The sequence below is a fragment of the Sceloporus undulatus genome, chromosome 2, assembly GCF_019175285.1.
Source record: "Sceloporus undulatus isolate JIND9_A2432 ecotype Alabama chromosome 2, SceUnd_v1.1, whole genome shotgun sequence".
Taxonomy (NCBI): Eukaryota; Metazoa; Chordata; class Lepidosauria; order Squamata; family Phrynosomatidae; genus Sceloporus; species Sceloporus undulatus.
This window is the reverse complement of record NC_056523.1, coordinates 73410455-73431449: the sequence shown is the minus strand read 5'-3', so window position 1 is coordinate 73431449 and position 20995 is coordinate 73410455. Positions and strand designations below refer to the sequence as shown.

The following is a 20995-nucleotide window of genomic DNA, read 5'->3' as shown; positions in this document are numbered from 1 at the left end:
AAGGAACTCCCATTCATCAGAAGCTCCTGTTGATATACATGGGGAGCCAATTCTCCACCAAGTTCTTCTTTATCTACAGCCCTTAGCACTTACTCTGGAGAGCCTCCCAACCATCCACCACTGACTCACAGACAACACAAGACTGCAGGGGGATAAAGAAATTGCTGAAAATTGCCTCCGGCCCTTTCCATTAGCAGAAGTATCATAGAAAGAGAGTTCCTTTTAGGGGAGCCAAGAACTGAGGCTTATGTCCATCACAAATTGTTTTGCTGTTCTTACAAGTTTCTTAACAAAGAGCTTAAAAGTAGGATGGAGCTGACATTGAGTTATAACATGTGTACTGTGCAACTAAAGCGTTTATAACTTTCACAGTAGTACAAAAACAGAAGAAACAGAAGTAAAAAGGCCTTCCTATGCACTTCATCTTGAGAGTTTGCTCCAGTGAAATCATTTGGATGAAGTTCTCCATAGGACTGTACAGAATTGTTTCATCGTTATACACACAGCAAGCTACCTAGTCTGGTGGCTTCTTCAGTATGGCACATTCATTATTCTGAATAAAATAAATCAAATCTAAACTATATTTTAAATAAAACTGGAGGTTTTAGTAAATAAAACTGAAATCTATTTCTCATTGTCTACAGAGCATTTCAGGATACATAGCATGTACTGATTTCAATAAACATATTCAATCTATCTTTTCTAGTAAAGTCAGACCAGGGCAAAGGTCATTATTGTAAGATGACTTACAGATAAACTTATTTAAACACATGAAATTAACAAACAGAAGACTGACTTGGGCTTCTCTTGGCATGATCTGTACAAATCAAGACTTAGAGCAATTTTTTATGTCAGTTGCTCAAAGATGCAATCCTGATTTATCACAAAGTATAATAAAAAATTAAAATTCTGGCATTCCCAGACATTGCAATGACTGAGCAACAGAAATGGGCACAGATTCTAGTGACCAAGTACAAATCTATGCGTAAATAACAAGTGAAAACGCACTGCATTCATGAAATCATCATTCTTGAAGAGTATCCTCAGCAAATGCCCAAGCATACATTTTGGATCCGCCCGACCTGGAAAGAGATGAAGAGCACCAGTTAATCGTTAACACGGGTTTAGCAAAAAATAAACTGCAGCAGCAAATGACACCTGCAAAAGCACTCCATCATATACATCCTTCAACACCAGCATAAGGAACAGAAGCACCAGGAGGCCAGTCCTTCTGAGTGGCTTCTTCAAAGCTGTGGAACTGCCTGCCAAGGGAGGACAAAATACCCCTCTCTGTCATCTTCCCACCAGAAGACAACACATTTTATTCAGACTTTGGCATGCAATGAAAAGTTCAAAAGATTTTTTTAAATCAATATATTATATACAAGCAACCAGTTAAGTATTGTCCTAATTCTGTTATGTGCCTAATATACTCCTGATTCTCTTTTTTATGCTAAATGAATTAATTCTTCAATCACTATGAGGTGAAAAGGCTTCCCTCTCTATGAAAATTAAAAGAAATACTGGAATTCCCAGGGTTTTAAAAATAAACTTTTAGTTTACTAATAACAGTTTCTTGGCACAACCTGCTAGCATATAGCACAAAGAGTAGAAGAAAAAGAGCACACACAAAAAGAAAGAGAAGACTGAATTACTGTCTTAATCCATCTGATCCAAAACCAGACACAGCAAAGAAGGCCCATATCACATGGCATACTTTGCCTTGATCTGTGTAATATCTCCAAAAGAAGAATCCCTCACATTTTAAGCAAACTTCACTGCATCCAGTACATGTGCATCGATAATATGGGGTTGATCTACCTTAACCTAATTTATAAGTAGATAGTTTCAACTGTCTGCCTTTTGCTCTTTGACAGAAGGCTTTGATTCTTTATTCTAGGACTTTCCTGAAATAAAACTGGTCTTAAGTGTAATATCAAAGCCCAGTTCCATTTTATATCCCATTTTTTACAGACAGATTACTGGTTCATGAGCTCTCCAGGGTACTCCTGATATGGGGAGGGAAAAGGGACTCATACATTTCATATGAAGCAGGGCCAAAAGAAAGGCTAAATGTTTTAGTTGCATCCATGGCCACAATACTGCTTTATGGAAATTGACCAGAAAAACAAAGACTTCAAAATAATCTGCACCAAATAATTACTGTAAGGTCAGGTATTATCCAGGAGAACAAAGGAAGGGGTTGCCTGCCATTTTCACCCTACATCAGAGAGAGAGAAAATGCAACCTGCAAGTCAGGGCTTTTTTTGTGGTCACCGCAGTCCAAATAAATTCCTGTAGTAAAAAAAAAGCCTCTCGGGTGCCTAAAAAGCCCAGGAGTGGAACAAATTTTTTTGGGGGGGAAACACATCATGACCTCCCTTTTAAAACATTTTTTAATTTGTTGTGAGGCCACAGCCCTCCAAGGTCTACTGGAGGGCAAGTGTAGCTCCCAAAGCTCTAAGAGCTGCCCACTCCATCCTACATACATCTATAAAACAACTGTTGCAATGTGTCAGAGCTTGGATAAAACCTTCAGATGCAATAGCAGCACATAAATTTTGTGGAGTTACAACTGCATGGTTTATCTTGCTTGCTCCCTTTAGCAATCACAAAAATGAAATTACAGTGAACAACTATGTATGTTCTCATCCCATATTACCAGGATGCCTATCATCAAATGGATCAGGATCTCGTTTGCGGTATTCTTCTGTCTCCTTCTCAATTAATTCTGACATTCTAAAAAGGGAATCAGAAACATAAATTACTTCTACCTCATTTCCCAACAGGGCTGCTGCTCAATATTTTAATTGTAGAAGGACTATAAAAGCACTCACCCACCCATATTTAATCAGCAGAAATTAAGCAAACAAAATAGCAATAGCAGTTTCATTTATACTCTGCTTCATACCACACTAAGTAGTCTCTAAGTGGTTTACAACTGTAAGCTAATTGCCCCCACCAAGAAAAGAAAACATGCCACACCTCACTCCGATAAGGTCTGTGATGCCAAGAACTACACTGGCCTGCTATGTACAGATGCTAATTCACAGATCTGGGGAGAGGGGAGCAAAGAGAAGCACCTGTGGTTGTTCCTGGGCTGCATTTCCCAACATTCTTCACTTCTGGCTATCTTGGTTAGAGGTCATGGGTGTCACAATCCAATAACATCTGGAGGGCCACACTTTGCCCATCCTTCATATAGTTCAGAAAAGTTATTACCTGTTTTGCTACTTAATGGTCTTCTAGGCAGGGAAGTATTTTCTATCTGGTATATTAATTACAGTGGGCCTTGGTATCCACTGGGGTTTTGTTCCTGGACCACCCTGTGGATACCAAAATCTGTGGATGCTCAAATCCTATTAAATACTATGGTGTAGTAAAATGGGGTCCCTTACACAAAATGGCAAAATCCACTTTGCTTTTTGGATTTTATATATATATATATATATATTTAGTATTTTCAAGACATGGATGGTTGAATCCATGGATACGGACGGCTGACTGTATAAACTCTAAACTCTACTTTGCTTTTCATTCACTATTTTAAAGATAAGCTTTCCAAAAACCTCACTGTTCAGTAGTTAACATGTAAAGCAGGACTATCAAGAATTCCAAATAACTGGACGTACCGAGTAAGTATAGGAACCATGTCTTGTCCGCTGCCATGTTCTTTCTCCCACTGCTCCAGCAAAGCAGTAAGCTCAGCCTTGGAATCTACAAGCTCAGAACATGAAGACATGACTCACCCTAAAAGTAAGAAGGAAGAAAGCAAGAATTACTGAATTGTACAGAATATTTACTGTTTTACTTCATACACACAAATCAAATATTTGAGTTTTCAACAGTCACACACCTATTTTAAAAATATGAACCAATTATTAAAACTGAATTATGCTGAGAAGTTTATGATAGGCAACCAGATGCTTCACCACCACCTCCCTCACTCTCCACTAGCCTCTAAATGGTCCTGTTGAGAGTGGCATAGGAGGATACAACAACTAAAAGATGGATTGGGGGAGTGAGGCAGCAACTGTCACATTATTCTAGCTGGCAGATCTTTATACTACTTATTCCTGCCTTCAAGGTCTGTAAACTATTAAATATACAGGAGCCCTCCCTGCATTCTGCCTGGCAACTTTGGCAACAAGATTGAGACGAATTATATGGTGGCTGATTTACATGATCAGCTCTGATTCCATACACCCAGAAGTCAGCCCTGTTCCATCTTGTCATACATCTTTCATACCTTGTTGACAACAATGAACTTTCATCCCATGTTAGGTCCCTGCTCCAGGGAAGATAGTTGTGATAGAGGCTACAAGTACTTTGCAGGACACATGGCATATAAGATGAAGATACTGTACTGGAAGGATATATGGCCCCCTGTTTGCACTTGGACCAACAGAGACAGAAGGACAGAAGCCTCTTCTAGGTCTACTGAGACTCTTCCATATTGGGTTAAAAGACAAAACAGGATTTTTATTTTGAAAAATTGAAATAAAAAAGAGCAGAAATACCCTTCAAAAGAAGTACAGAACAAAGAAATATACCCTTTAAAGGCAAATCCTTTCTTGTCCCCATTGGAGCCCCAGAGTCACAAACTGGGGACAAGAAAGAATAGTTTTAGATAAGACTGTTGAACCAGAACAAGTCTACACGGTATGGAGTTAGCTCTTACCTGAATAATTAAGTCAAGATAGCACTAGGCATTTACCTAATTGATCTCCCACTGTTTTGCTGTCAAATTATTTCAAATGAAGTCAATGAAAAATCTATTCAGTAAAGCTAAACAAAACAAAAGTGAAATAAAGGTAGGTAAGTAATCACTGGCTAACTGTCATCAATCACAGCACATCACAATATTCAAACTGATGAGGGTTTTTTTGGATTGAAATATAATCATTGTATGTTTAGATCGGAAAAATATTTTTTAGAAAAATAACCTATTCTTTTGTCTTCCCTATGAAGTATAATGCCAATGAGTAAGTGTCTCCCACAGAGCAAGATCCTAGTTCTTAGAATGCCACTGGAATTCTAATGGAACAGAGCCAATTTAACTCACATTGGAGGGAAACAGTCATCCTTAGTTACTGCTAGGAAGTTTAACCAGCATCACTATGTGGTAAACTGTGATGGCTTTTGCCATTCATTTTAACATCACTGTTTGCTGAACATTAAGATAACATCAGTAACAGTTCTATACTCACCCTATCAAACCTTAAACCAAGAGGACACATATCATATGCTTACACATAACAAATTATCTCCTTTTACCTGTAGTACCAGGAGAGGGGAATACACTCTCAGGTCTGTATCCCCACAGGTCTACCCAACTCCATCAAAAGCTGCTTCAGAAGGAAGACACACCTTCTAGAGCCAGTTCTCAGGTGGCACAGAGGGATTCAGGGAGGGGAGTAGGGGGCAGATGTTTCATTGCGTAGGTAGCCAAACACAGTATGATACTGCTTTTCAGACAACTGCTCTAGGAGGATAGAAATAAATGACCCTGGAAGAAAAGCCAATTAACAACAGAGGAGGGGAAAACATTGTGAAATGGTGAACTACTCTCATCAATTCTCAAGCAGAGCATTTCTACTCAAATCTTTGACCAAATAACAAAGTACAGTGGGCCCTCTTCTTATGCAGGGGATCCATTCTGGACCCGCCCCCCCCCCCCCCCCCCCAGCGTAAGGGAAAATGTGCATATGCTCATGCCCCATAGGAAACAATGGGGCATGTGCATGCGGTGGCGGTGCGGCACGCATGCACACACCATTGATTATATTGTTGTGCAGCTTCCGCGTAAGCAGTAAGCCTTGTATAATGCACCCACGTAAACTGGGTATCATGTATCATACACTTGTCATGTTCTGACACACTGCTATACAGCTTATATAACAAATGATCAGTAGGTACCATTTTCAAACCCAGTATAGTGTTAGTTTATACATTACTTTAGTGACAGTTCCATAATTATGATCTAGTTTCATACTACCTGCAGAATCCTCATGCAGACACGCATGTAGGCTGAAAATGTGGTGGTGAGGAATGGACAAGGATGCAAAAATGCCTTCCCAAACACTAATGGTAATAAGGACTTTTCTTTAGCCAGTCCAACCAACAACTCTTTCACAGCTATATTTTTTTTCAGTTTCTCCCATATGTATTCCCTGATTGCAAGCCAGGATGGCCCATACAATAGTAGTTCCAGTTTCCATGTTTGGTTGTGAACATTGGGTAGCATAGAAAGCTGAGAGGAAGAGAACCAACTTACAGTATTTGAAATGCGGCACTGGATGAGAGTGTAACAGATACAGTACATATACAGATATGGGCCAGTGTGGTGTAGTGGTCTGAGTGTTGGAGTATGACTCTGGAGACCAGGGTTCAAATCCCAGCTCAGCCATGTAAACCTACTGGGTGACTTTGGGCAAATGACAGTCACACACTCTCAGCCTCAGTGGATGGCAATTGCAACAGAAGAAACTCGCCAAGAAAAAACTGTGATAGGTTCACCTTAGAGTCATCATAAGCTGTAATGAAGTAACGGCACATGAAAACAAACAACAACAAGCTGGACGAGAGTGCTTTGGATTGCTAAAATGACAAATGAATGGGCATATCAAACCTGAACTCTTCCTAGAAGCCAAACGATCAAACCGAGACTATTTGCACTCTGGGTGCTCATTAGAACAGTGGGCATTGCTTGGTAAAGTAGGAGACAGTGGAACTAGAGGAAGAACACATAACAGATAGACAAACAAAGTCAAGGAGGCTATAGCTCTGAGTCTGCAAGACCTGAGCAGGGCAGTAAATGACAGGGTGTCATGAAGGCCTCTCATTCATTGGTCATCATGCATGAAAACTGACTTGACAGCAACCATCAACAAAATATACAGCATTTTTTAAATAATTACTAGATTACAGCCTAGTGTCTGCAGTGATAGCTTGCTTTAGCAAGAACTGTCACAAAACATGGCCTTTGAGCATGAAAGCAGAGGGGGGAAATGTAACGTCAAAAGACATTGCTTGAGTTTTTAAAAACAGTCTACAATTTCCAAAGTTTGAATCTAAGCAGCAATAAGCCAAAACAGGAATGGCCTCTCTTACTTTTAAAAAATAAGGGTGTGTACCTGGCTGGAGGGGGTCAAACTCATCCATTAATTTTAAGGAACCAATATATTTAAAGCCTGCAGACACTAGGTAGCAGATATTCCTAATCAGCACACAAGTTCATATCTTATACAGTGCAAGGCTAGAGAGAAGTAGTGAACTTGCTTGAAGACTTGAGTGTATGAAACTAAGGCCTATTCCAACCCACGCAAAACTAGGGATTTTTGATAGTGTATAGAAAAAAGAGCTATACATTCCAGTCATCTTAGAAAAATAAACATCAATTCTTCTGCCAAAAGAGGGAAGACATCACAGAAATATTTACTTTGTGAATGTGTAAACTACTGTTTGCCCTAAAAATAAAGGCGAGGCATACAACTGCAGTTCCAGCACCTCAAACTGAATATCACAAAAAATGCTGGGCAGTCTACGCATAACTCTTGTAAAGAGAACAGACAATGAAGGGAAAAATGGAAAGTGAAATACCGGTACTCTTTCTGGACATAAGACCTGTTCCTTCAAGAGGAACATAGGAAGCAGCTTCACACTGAGTCAGAACATTGATCCATCTAGCTCAGCAGTGTTTATAATCACTGGTAAAGGATCTCCAAAGTCCTGGGCAAGAATAATTCCTTGCTAAGAATTGAATTTGGCACCTTTTGCTTATACTCTGCTACTGAACTACAGTCCTTACACTTATTCTTCAAACACCAGCATTTTTGGTTTGATTTTCCACTAAAATATACTTCAAATTATGAAACTATGTATAACAGGATCATTCCTTGTGGCATTCCATAATATGAATGCATTATTCAGGGGACACATGTCAAGATTTGAACCCAAGAGATCAGGATTAAGTCACCAAAAAGCAAATAATCTCTCTCTAGCCTTCAATAAAGCACATTGAACATTATCTGCTTGTCTTGTAAACTGGGAAATACAATGATATTGAATGGTAATTAAGAAAAGGACTTACATAGATAAAGTATGTAGTCCTAAATCTGTACATCTGTAAGTAAGTTACAGTGAAATTAGTGGAGTTTACCTCCTAACAAACATGATAAAATTAAGTTAGGTGAACATGGTGGTCTAAATAATTTCCTCATCCCAACAATGCCCCCTCAAAAAAAATTTTTTAAAAACCCACCTCCACCCCAACAGCTTCTCTCTTTGTGTCCAAAAAGGAAAATGTAAGATTTGTTAGCTTGCTGCTGTAATAGCAAGGCACTTTCAGCACCATCAAGCAGTCCTCGGCTTTTCCTGGGAATGGCTGGGGTGCATAATTGTTTCTGCAGGGCCTCCAAAGCACCACATAACTATGGGGATGATCTCCAACGCCGAGAGGAAACTCAAGATTTGGCATGGTCACCAGCGGAGGTCAGCACACTCATCATGGAGAGCAATGGACATTCCTGGAGCAGGATTTATCTAAAAACAATTGGCTACAAAGAAACTTGACGTTATGAGTAAGCATGTGCCTTAATGAGTTGCAAACTGTACTTACTGAGCATTTAAACAAAACATTAACAATTAAATTAGGTGCCTTGAGTGCCAGTTTTTGGGGGGAAAGGCAAGGTATCAATAAAGATGAGGTAGAGGAGGGGGGATATATGACTGAACTCTTACTTTGAAGGCACTATCACTTAAGAAAAAGAAACAGAGCTTATTCAAGTACACTGCTCCTGGATGCCCAAATACTGGCAGTGACTAGGAGTGTCTTTCAGCAGCTCCTGCACACTTACCAAATGCATCCGTTTGTGGAAAAATCAGATTATGTCACAGTCATTCACGCTGTAGTTACACTAAGAGTTGTTTGTTACAAAGTACTTTGAGACTGCTTAGAAAAGTGTTCAAGTGCTTTAATTGATTTAAAATACAGCAGTCAAGATTGCATTTATGGGCAAGAAGGGGAGGAGTTCCAAACATATTCATTTATTTAACAATTAAGATTCTGCTGACTTTCCTACAGTCTGTTTATAGACTACAGTAGATAGGAAGACTTGACAGAGCCTTCTCAAATGCAGAACCAAAATTATGTGACACCTTCCCCAAGCTTGGAAATAAAAAAAAACTAATTCTTTACTGATATTTGTTAAAAAAATTATAACTGTTTCTAAAAATATTTTTCTTCACTGAGGTAATTGGGGAATTAGGGCTCATTTTTAAGCCACATTAATGATTTAATATTCTTAATTTAAAGGACTAATTAAATAAATTAATTTGATAAATTTCCCTTAATATGAACAAATTAATTTTCTTTAGCAATTAAATGCTGCCATATCAGTGCCAAGCCAAATAACTCCAAGCTTTGCTAAAGAAGTCTGCCTACATACCACATTACTGGGCTTTTAACATACAGAAAATATGGCTTCACAAAGGTGTGTGTGAGTGTGTGCTGATTTAGCATGGTCTTTCAAATATCTACTTGTCTTTGTTAAATGGCATTAACAAAGTTTTTAAAAATATGTCTATATACATATGTGTGTGTGTGTGTCTGTTATACTATTGTAAGGTACCTGGAACATTTTATGAAAAGACAGACAACCAGTATATGATAGAATGAGGTACACTTGCTATCTGAATTCAGATAAGAGTCAATATTTTCCTAGTCTGCTAAGTATCCACCAAAACTTGACTGTGGCTACATACAATGTGTGTCCACTTGGCAAATCACAAAGTCAACTGGCCACTTTCCCAAATCTACCAAGTGTCCGGGGGGGGGGGGGGGGATAACAATTTGGAAACATAAAAAGTGAGACTACAATGTTCAGTGAAGTAAATTATTTGGAATCTACCTTTAAAGCTGCCCTTTTACTATTTTAAAATACCTATTGTTTGCCTTTTCATATTTAATAAGTGCTTATGCTTTGTTGTACTTTAAGAGACCCAGTATAATTTCTCATTTCTCCCAGGCAGTCACCAAACTGATCAAACTGCCCACGCTAGCTGATATTAAATGCAAAGCAAGATGAATAACACCGATATAAAGTAGTATCTCCACATGGCTGTTGTTATTTAGATTGGAAAAATCAAAAGCTTTGTTTCCTGTGCCATATGATCCAGAGGATCCCAATACTTTTCTGCACAGTGGTACAGTATACCCCATTTAATGTATGTATAGCACTGATATTATATATCCAGGTTGGCAATATGCACTTTTTCAAGCTCTTCTGTGTATACCTCATGTCCCTCTTTACAATTTATCTGCTATACTATACAGTACTAAACAAAGTCAGAATTCAGTTGTGAATATGTTGGCAAGAGAGCAGAAAGACCAGATAATGTCACAAGAAGAATACAGAACCTAAGGCTCACAAATATCTGATGAGTCACTTAAGCATATACACACATAACTCCAAGAATCTTCATTTGTGTATTGTTTTAAACTGAAGGAAAGGAAAACAAGGAAAAGACATGCACAGTGAGAAAGACTATGAACAGTGCTTTTGAGTTCTGCTAAAATATGCTCACCAGAACAACATTCATTTTCCACGTCATTTGCTCTCCAGGAACAGAACTGTTTTGTTTTATAATGAGTGACAATCAAGTTTTCAGTGGGCAAGCAAGACCAATGATTTGGCCAAATTATTCAACTAAATTATATTATTCACAACAATAATATCAGGTTCACAGTAAAAGCATCACATAGATTATCTTCAATAATAGCTTTTACAAAATCATAGCAAACACTTGTTTAAAGGCAGCACATAATAGAATTAACAAGTACATACACACTTACCCCTCAAATCAAAGCTTTCATCATATGCTAAGACCATGCTTTGCCTGAAGCAACATGTTTTGTTAATCTGTGAACTCCCTAGCCCAACAAGTATTCAGTATCAAGTCCAAGTTTTCATTGTTACAGAAGAAACTCTTAACTGTACAATTCTCAGTATATTTGTTTTGTGGAAAAGCACAGCAATGGATTGAGGAAGTATTCATTTATGAGACCGAACAAAGTGAAAGTGGAGGCACTGGGGGAAAAAGATTCATTCAAGCAGCTAAATCTCCTTCTCAAACAGAAATGTCAGTCAAGGAAGCTCTAGGAAGAAGTAGGCTTTATAGAATTACACTTACACCTGAAAAGGTCTATTTCTTTAGTACTTACCTTTGACTTTGTCTAAAAAGGACCCCAAAAATTCTGCATCAGGGGTGGATAACTGCAAAGGGAGGGAGGGTCCATCCACCCCTTCTGCTCCCCGGCCTAATTATCACTCCCAGTACAACTGAAAGTGACACACATCAATTCCAGTTCTGGGTTCAGCCTAAAAGCAGCAACTTTTACATATTTTCTGGGATTTAGGAGTGTAATGAGGAAGCATGGCTGTGCAACTGGTAGTGGTGGTGGGTGTTTTTGAATGAAAATTCAGCCGTTTCATTAAGTATGGAGGGACCGGGGTACTTCAAAGGACACCTGGGGGATTTCAGGGGCTCCAAAATGGGGATTCTGGGGCATATGTTGGCCCTTGAACCAAACTTTCCCTACTGTTGTTCTACATTGTGGTCCATTTGCAACAAAAGAGAGAGGCCAATGAGACCCTAGCCATAGATCCACAAGCCCCTGCTGCGATTTTACTATAGCTTAACCCCAGCACCCCACTTATTAAATCACAAAAGTAGCTTACTTCACCTGGCTGGCATTAAGCCCCCAAAAATAAACACTGGGGCTCTCCAGAATGGGGGAGGGAAGCATCCCACTGTTTCAATGTCACTGACACTGTAATGTGAATCAAGAAACTTAACTACCTAGGCAGACAGAGGTAAGTTTGGTCCCCACAATTGCCACTGAGAGCTGATCATGACATGGCATAACACAAGAGGTCTGTCAGTAGGCTCCCCTCTGTTTTAATTAAAGAGCAGCTACCAGGAAGGGGCAAACTGGATCAGAACAGCTGCACTGGGGGAGGGAGAGGATACCCCAAGGTTAGGTCCCCTTTTGTAAGTTGAGAGGGGCACCCTCAAGGAACCTGCAGCTCCAATGCAAGGAGCCACCCCTTCTCCCTCACCACACAATCACTCACAGACATGCATCCACAAAATCCCTACATTCCTTTACTCATTGTTCCCTCAGCTGGGTGGTTTTTTAATACTCTGACTGCCAGGCAGAGGAGAAACAGCCATCATCCTTCCTCTCCTTCTCCTGCCTATCTCTGCTGACAGGAGACAGGGCAAGAGAGTTTGATTTTGAAAATCTAGCAGTGATCACATGACCAAAGGGGGAGGTGCCAGCCTGCAGATTTCCCTCCCTACCATCTGAACTAAGACCAGAAACAGAAAATGCAGACCTATGGCTAAAATCTTCAATTTCTTTCTCCTGCTTGCCTGATGAAGAAGCAAGTGTGACTTCCAAAGCTTGCAACATATGATTGTGTATTTTGGTTGACCCAAGAAAGGTATAATTGTTTTGGATGTTATAGGGCAAGCGAATGTGCATGCAAGCATACCTAGGGCCAGGCAAACATCAGAGACCTGATCACAGAAGGTAGCACCAAGAGCACCTTTTGGAAACATACTCTCACCATTGCGGTCTATTGTCAGGCCATACATATGCATCTGTCTGCAATTCTTTCTCTCCCTCCCTCTTCTGCTGCTGGAACAAGAAAGAGGGAGAGATTGAGGCCAACCAGATATGTGTGGAAATATGGAGGGCATGTTTGGGTCTTGAGCCATTTGCGCTCCATTATGAGTTTGAATTATGGAGACCATTTCTAACCATAACAACTCCATCCTATTCAGAACTCCCAGTTCTGTTTCACTCATCTCTCTCTCACACACACACACACACACACACACAAACATATACAGCAGTACTATTTATTTTGTGAGGAAAAACATAAAAGTATTGTGGTCCCTTTACAGATTCAAGGAGCTAGTTTAGGAAAACTGTGGGAGGGGAGAGAGTTAGTTCTCCCCCACTGCACCGCAGTGTTCATCCAGTTCCCTTTTCCAAAGTCTGCAACTGATTTACTTGTTTGTTTGTTCTAAACAAAAAAATGCCCACATACACCCTCTGTGTATAACTGAAAGCTGTCACTCATTTGTGTAGGGAAATGTAAGGCCTGACAATGAATAACCCAGTCACCCTGGGCACAGATGGGGTGAAAGTGAGGGAGAAAGATGTGTCTGGTGTCACCTTTCCCAAAACCAAGAAGAATTTTAGATGGCTTAGATCCTGTCTAGATGTGGGCTGTCTTTTGTCCTTTCATGGATTTCATTTAAGTTTCATGGGACAAAGCAAAAGGCTTCCACCTCAGGACAGAGCTAAGAGAGCAGGCTCAGAGAAGAACAAATCACAAGGGAAGAGAGACGCCGCCGGCAGAGGCAGTCTCTCTCACACACCGTTCCAAACTGTGGTGCCCAGGTACATCTCTTTTCATGTACAAATTACCACATACAACACACTCCAGTGGGACGCCTGCAAAAACTCTTCATGCCACAGGAGCACAACACCTGTCTTCCTTGCCTGGTATTCATGCTCAGACCGCGACCAAAACACCCAGACGCAGGACGCTGCAATCTACCCATGTGTTCATTAGATCCCCTCGGATGCCTCTGCAGCCCACAAGCCACACATAGACACACTGCTCAGGACTATATCAACTGAGCATATCCCTAGAGAAAAATAACATGTAGCTTCTACATGTTCAGGACACACGCCTGTCAAAACACAACGAGAAAACTTTCCACAATGAGGAAACTATGGGGCAGGAGCTCTTTACCTTAAATCACCAACTGGAAACGGCAGAAATAAAGCCAAACTGAGTGTGAACTGAGCTGGACAGTGACGATCCACAGGGAAAGGAGGGGCACTGCACACACAGCCAGCTCTGTTTCCCGCTTCTCAGGGCCCAAATCCGGGTAGGGAAGCCCATGTCTGGATTGACAGCCTGGTCCACGTGGAAAAGGGCAAAGCTCTCCAGAGGAAGTTTAGACAGAGGCAGCCAGGGCTTCACCACCTTCCCACCCCTCAAACACAGGCCAAAAGGGGCCTGGAGAAAGACAATAGGTAGCTTGTGCATGTGCAGATGCATGTACACACACACAGACACTTGGGAGGGGGAGGAAGAGGAGGCCATTATCCGCTCTGACCTCCCTCCTTCCCCGCATCCCTGGCTCTGGCACTTCGGGGGAGGAGGACTGGGGAGGCCCGGGGGCCAAAGAGGAGCGCATCCCTGCGGCCAAGAGAGGGTTGGGGGCAGGATGGCTTCCTCTCCCCCGACCCCAAACCTTCCCCAACAACCCCAGCTCTAAACCTTCACCCTTAACCTTCCCTCCAACCTTCAGCCCAAACCTGCCCCAACCCTCCATCCTCACCTCCCTCCAGCCCCAATCTTCACCCCTCATTCTCAACCCTAACCCCCGCCTCCCCCTCAACCTCCAGCTTTTCCTGCCTCCTTCCGGCTAAAGAAGCCCAAGCCTTCCCCCTCAGCCTGCCCCAATCCCTGAACCTTCAACCCAGCCTTCCCCGGGGGCAGCCAGAGTCCTCCTGCTCCTCTCCGGGAACGCATGGGCGCCTCTCCCGGGGACACCAGCCGCCCCGACCTCCTCTGCTGGGGCCGGGGCCGCTCCGCTTACCTCTCTGCCTCTGCCTTCTTTCCTGCCGGCCCCTCCACGCACCGCGGCCCGGCGCCTGCGATCACTATGGCGGGCTCACACTTTCCTCGTCACCGCGCCAGACAAGCGGGCCTCCTCCTCGAGGGCCTCCGCCGCGCGAAGGGGACGCCGGGAAATGTAGTTCCGGGGAAGGGCGCGCGCGCCTGCGCAGTGGGCGCCATCATCGCCCTGTACGCCTCCCTCCGTTCCCTTTCTTTCTTTCCCAGGAGGCACTGCGCGGGCGCCGCTGGTGTTCTGTCTTCTGCTGTGGCCCAAGCGCCTCCTCCTCCTCCTCCTCAGTGGCCCTCCTGGCCTTGAAGGGGAAGGAGGAGGGTGCTGGTCTTCTTGGGGCTCTCCTCTCTGTTGGCTTCTTGGGCAGCCAAGGAGGAAATGGGAGGCCGTTGAAACAAGGCACCGCGCCAAGGACTCAGGGATATAGCCCTGTTAGTCTGTGGAACCAGTGTATTATAGAGAGACCTAGGAGCACCTTTGACACTAAGGCTGCTGCTTCCACACTGGAGAAATAAAAGCCAGTTTGGCACCACTTTAACTCTTTTTCTGGCTCAAGGCTATGGAATTCTGGGAGTTGGAGGCGTTTCCGACTTCATTTCACAGAAGCACCATCAGGAATTCTGGGAACTGAAGTCCAAAACATCTGGAGGAGCAAAGTTTGGGAATCCCTGGCCTGGAATATCAATATGCAAAGCCCCCGGAGGCTGAGTGGCAGCTGTCATGGCATAAGCACAAGATCTCTCACTCGGCCTAGAGCATCCCTTTGCATACTGGTCCTTGGTATTAATGCTCCTCCTGTGAATATATGCATCTTCAGGTCACCTGGCAACTTCTGGTGACCCCATCAGTTAAAAGGCTTTTCTTAAGGAAGGAATACCTGGGGGCAGTTTTGCCAGTCCCTTCCTCTGAAATACAGCCTACTGCCCTTGGTATTCATTGGTAGTCTCCCATCTGAGTACCAACCGGGGTAACCCTGCTTAGCTACCAACCTCAGATGGGATCTGGTGCCTTGAGGCCTAGTTGTTAAGGCTTACAATAGGTATTTCCCAGGCTGGGAAAAACACATCAATAAAACCAGACTGATAGCCACCTACTGTAAAAAAGGAAGGAGGGAGGGAGGGTAATGGCAGCATCTTTAAGACTAATTGGGTTTTATTTTCACATGACCTTTCATGGGTATAAACCCACTTCTTTGGATGCAGTACCCCTCAATGGTGCTGCTGCCACATTTGCTTGCCCCGATCCCTTCCTTCCTCCTTTTTATACTGCAAGAGGCTAACATGGCTATGTCTTTGAAAACTAGTATCTATCATAAGACAGACCTAAAAGAAAAAAGGATACAGCCTGTTACCTACAGTTCCCAGCCTTCTCCAATAAAACATGTCAATAACTGAAACATATCAGGATGCAAAGGGACCTTTGAGACTTAATTTGTAGTACCTTTGAGACTGCATAGAAGATGATGATGATGTCTGTCTGTACCTGGGCAAGTGTCTTGAAGTGGCTGATGGATTTCCACTCTATCCATCTTAATTTGGTGCTTTCCATGGTGGTAGAATTCAAAGACCTAGCTGTGTTAGTCTGGAAAATCAGTATGTAAAGGGATTTTGCAGCACCTTTGAGATTAACTGAAAGAGAGAAGTTGGTAGCATGAGCTTTCCTAGACTTGAGGAATTAGGCTCAACTCTACAAAAGCTAAGGCTTTCTCTTTCAGTTAGTCTCAAAGGTGCTGCAAGATTCCCATATTGTGTAGAAGAAGGTGTAGCATAAGCTTTCATGAACTTGTCTACTTCCTCAGATGCAATGACACTTCCCTCTCACAGGGCTTGGGTGATAGGTCGTTTGTGGCTTATAGGCACCTTGGTTAGACCCACCAACCTAAAACAACTACTTACCGGGAACAAAAGGTCACATAAGACATATTAAAAACATAGAGGAACCCAACCATATAGCAAATGTTAGGTTCCAACTGTTTTATAGGACCTAGTAATCCAACCACACAATCAAGGGTTCACTCAGCTGTTTATGTTCCAACATTAAATATATTGTCACTTGCCACCAAAGCCTTCCACTGTACCTTTCATGAAGTACTTAGCATTTATTTGTATTTATTTATTTCCTAAAGAAGTGTAGCTCAGGGAAATGGATTAGACCAGTGTTTCTCAAATTGTGGGGTGGACTTGGAGGCCCTGATCCCCCTTTCCCCCTCCTCTTCCCAATTTTTTCTATCCTTGAGAGATATCTATCCTTGGAGCAGCCGCCTCTGCCTGAGGGATGAGGAGAGCAGGGAAGTTTGTTGGATCATAGCCCCTGGTGCGGCACATCTCAAGCTACCTCTGTTTCTCCCTCCATTCCATCACAGCCCCAGTTCTCAGGATAAAACTGCTGCAGCCTCAACCAACTCAGTTCACTGCATCCTAGGTGCATGGTGACCAAAGGGGAGCCCATTGGTGCCTCTTAGGGCCATCACTAGTTAGAGGCAGAGGGGAAGGGACCTCAGTAGCTCCTGGACAAACAGCACCTTGGAAAGCCGGCTGAGAAGGAGCAGTGCAAGCCACTGTAGCAGAGCATGTGCTTGGGCTCACCACTGCTCTATGCCACCACTTCCAAGCTCCTGGCTGGCCAGTCAGGGACTCCCACTCACAGGCTGAGGCGCATGACAAGCTGCTCCTCTGGTTCATTAAGGCGGATGGGCAAGTGATCCAGGGGCTAGATGGGGCCCAAGATGATAAGAAATGAACAAAGAGGCATTTGGGCAGCCGTTGGAGGTGGAAGACAATCTAGTCCCTGTTTCCCTGTTGCTGTCATCCCCCCCCCCCCTGCACTCACATGTACCCTGGTTCTATCTCACACTCAGTCACAGTGTCTCTTGCTCTTTTTCTTTCACACCTCGCAGTGGATTGTTCACATTAATCCTCTGACCTGCTGACCCATTTTTCTGAGAGGAATTTCTTTCAGTCTCAAAAAGTGTTACACAGGATTCCTTTATCTCTTTGTTTGTGACACAAGCCGCATACACGCACATGCGTGCATGTCATGCGCACGCACACACATGCTCAACTGCATGCTTTTTCTTGCTTGCTTTCTCTCTCACACCTTCTTAGCCAGTTAATTCTTATGCACACATTCCCAAGTCATGTTTTCTCTCCCTCACAGACACTGTTTCACACACATTCTCAAACTCTTTCACATGCTAAGTCTCTTACACACAGAGAAACACACTATGACACTTTGTCTTACACTGTGACACATACATTAATTCTTTCATACACTTTTGTACATTACTCAGTGTGTGACTTTGTCTCTCACACACTCAGTAATTAGCTTTTTCTGACTCTTTCCTTCAGATATGTTCATTCACAGCCTTTCATACAAACCACACTACACTCTTACAATGCTGCTATTCCACTTTGATTGCTCTGGCTGCCTCCTGTTGCACTCTGAGGTTTGTAGTTCAGAAAGATCCAAGAGCTCTCTGGCTGAGAATTCTAAATGCCCCTCCCTAAACTGCAAATCCCAGAATGCAACAGGAAGCAGCCAGAGCAGTTAAAGTGGAATAGCAGCACTATATGGGCTTATTCCCACTTACATTTAAACTGGTGTGCGATTCACCTTTGCTCTGTGTTGGTAAATCAATCTACTATGAAAGCAGATCTTTTCAGTATCCCCTGGTAGTTGGTTCTTTTTTGGCACAATTGTCACCCCCACTAGTTTACACCACTTCAAAATGCATGTCAATCATCTCTGCATCACCAGTGGCATAAGCAGCAGCCCGGGCAGCCCAGCTTGGGAACCATATTTTAAAAATAAATTCATAGAAGAGTCAATTGACTGATTTTACAACTACGTACTGTACTTGCAATCAGTGAGGCAAGTAGTTGCAAAACCAGTGAATCAAATCTTCTATCAATTTTACTTTTTAAAAATTGATAGAAGATTCGATTAATTGGTTTTGCAACTACTTGCTTCACTGATTGCAAGTAGTTGCAAAATCAATCAAATCTTCTATTAAATGAATTTAATTATTTTAAATCATGCACCCATAAGTAACACCACAAGCACAAAGGCAGCGCTGATGGGGGGAAATGGTGGGCTGCTAGGAAACTAGTGCCTGGAAAGACCGGGGGCTTTTTGCATTTGCCTCACTTTATCACAATCAGAACTGGTTTGAAATGGGAATGACGGTCATATAAACTGATCAGTGATTCGCTTTAAATCGTAGTATGAATGTAGTGGGAACAAGTTTAGTGTTTTAATCTAGAAAGTCTCTCTCACACACACTCATACTCTTCATCTCTATTTTGTATACTCGCATATGCACTTGTGCAAATTCACATATACCCGAGAGAATGAATGTTTCTGTGTGGCTGTGAGTGTTTGTGAGTGAAAGAATGAGAGATCATGATCGAGTGTGAACATATCTGGGAGCATTGGTGTATGTAAGTGTGGTTGTGTGAGAGACAATATGTGTAAAATTCACATGTGTTAAATATTGAATTTACTTAAAACTGTTCTAATTTGAATAATGTTATAGCCTTATAAAATATTAAAATATGAATATACATGAATACACAAACAAAAAAATATGCACATTAAACAAAATATTTTTATTCATATACTTTGTTAAGGATGGGGGCATGATGTTTGAGAGTTCACTGGATTAGAGTAGAAGTATTAAGTATACCAAAGTATAAAGTACATAGAACAGAGACATGACAGTTAAAGTGGAATCAAACTACTAGAGCTGTGCAGTGTGGATAAATTCTAAGACCCTGTCTTTTCCGATAGCTGGCTGAAAATATACATATACATTTTCTATTATCGTTGTTGTTATTATTATTATTATATTTTATTTATAAAGCACTGTAAATTTGCACAGTGCTATACATAGATTAGATAAAACCGATAAGAATAATGAAACCTGCCAGTGGCGTACAATCTAAAAAATAACAAATGCATATAACCGTAGATAGTAATACAACCTAGAATAAAATAAGCAAAGAACAGGTTAAAAACATCAAATAACAGACATCAGGTCAAATATCAGATGTCACACACTACCTGGAAATGCTTCCCTGTTTTCTAAACTAAATAAATGCATATTTAGAAGCAGTAGGGAGACAATTAAACCTCTACAACTGATAGCAAAAGAAAGCTACAGTGGGATAGTCCTACCCTAACTCAAAGGTGCACTGGCTATAGTGGGTTAAAACTGACCCTAAATTGAATCTCTTTCTGCCAAGATAAGTGCTCTTCCACTGTCAGAATTCCTCTGTACCGTCTGATCTTGGGGAACAGGGAACCACACAATTTGCTGACTGAACTGCTCGGCTGGTTAAGATTTGCCTGCTGACAGAAGCACAAAAAATAGGGTGGCAAAGCAGTTGAGCAGGTCCAAGAGAGGAGATGAGCTGTACCCAATCTGAACTTTGGCACAATACCAGCATAGTCAGGCCAGAATGAGAGCTGTCCTTAGTCATTTCTAACTTCCAGTGGCTGGCAAGAGCTTCAACTCAGCACTCTAGGATTGCACTCTAAAACTGCCAAAGTCACATAGCCAAAGGTAAAGCATGCTGGAGATTGCAGTCAGATCATTCCTACCACCACTGTAACTCACTCATGTGAGGAAATCAGTTGAAGTCTGTGAAGGCCTGGAGACCATAATAAATTTAGTTGCCATCAACTAAAACAGACCCATAAAATCAATAGAACTTATATAGTGTTGATAACTATATCCCCCCTCCCAGTTTGTTCTAGTTGAAACTAACAAAGGGATTTAGACCTTATTCTGTTAAGGTACCACAAGACTTTTTGTTGTTTTTAATAACTGCTCTATTAACAAACATGTCACTTAGACGTTTTTGCACCAAAACTCAAGCATCCATCGCTACTGGCTATGTTGGCCTAGGAAATCTTCACACCAGCCTCATGTCTTGTGGCAATGGCATTATGAAAGGAAACAGGAATATACTGCTTTTAAAACATTTTTTATCACACCTCTCTCTTCCAGTGTGATAAGCCTCTTAATTTCCATTCCAGGATTACACCATAGGAGCAGTCTCATTCCCCAACCCCTATTCCTAAATAGGTAAACTCTTTGCCTGATGGTTTATTATTTTTAATTTTGCTGTACTTGGTAATTACAGCAAAAATATTTTAAAATTATTTTTATTTTATTTTATCATTTTGCTCTGAACACACAAACACCGCAAAGACAAAAATAAAAAACCCAAAAACCAGTCAGGCACAGAGTTGGTCTGCTTGTGAATAGTGA

The 20995-nt window shown here is 41.8% G+C and overlaps 1 protein-coding gene across 7 annotated transcripts in view; it reads right to left on the bottom strand.

Annotated features, from left to right (window-relative positions):
* Positions 1 to 14820, bottom strand: part of DCAF1 (DDB1 and CUL4 associated factor 1) — a 57743-nt gene extending 42923 nt beyond the window's left edge. Inside the window, exons 1-5 of one of the 7 annotated variants that reach the window (XM_042450213.1) lie at positions 14692 to 14759; positions 4718 to 4788; positions 3633 to 3750; positions 2663 to 2739; positions 1009 to 1082 (exon numbers count right to left, since the gene is read on the bottom strand). In XM_042450213.1, the coding sequence (XP_042306147.1) occupies positions 1009 to 1082; positions 2663 to 2739; positions 3633 to 3742 (261 nt within the window). In that variant the 5' untranslated portion in view covers positions 3743 to 3750; positions 4718 to 4788; positions 14692 to 14759. The other 6 variants (XM_042450211.1, XM_042450212.1, XM_042450209.1 and 3 more) reach the window with 6 other exon arrangements.
* Between the last annotated feature and the right edge of the window lie 6175 nt (positions 14821 to 20995).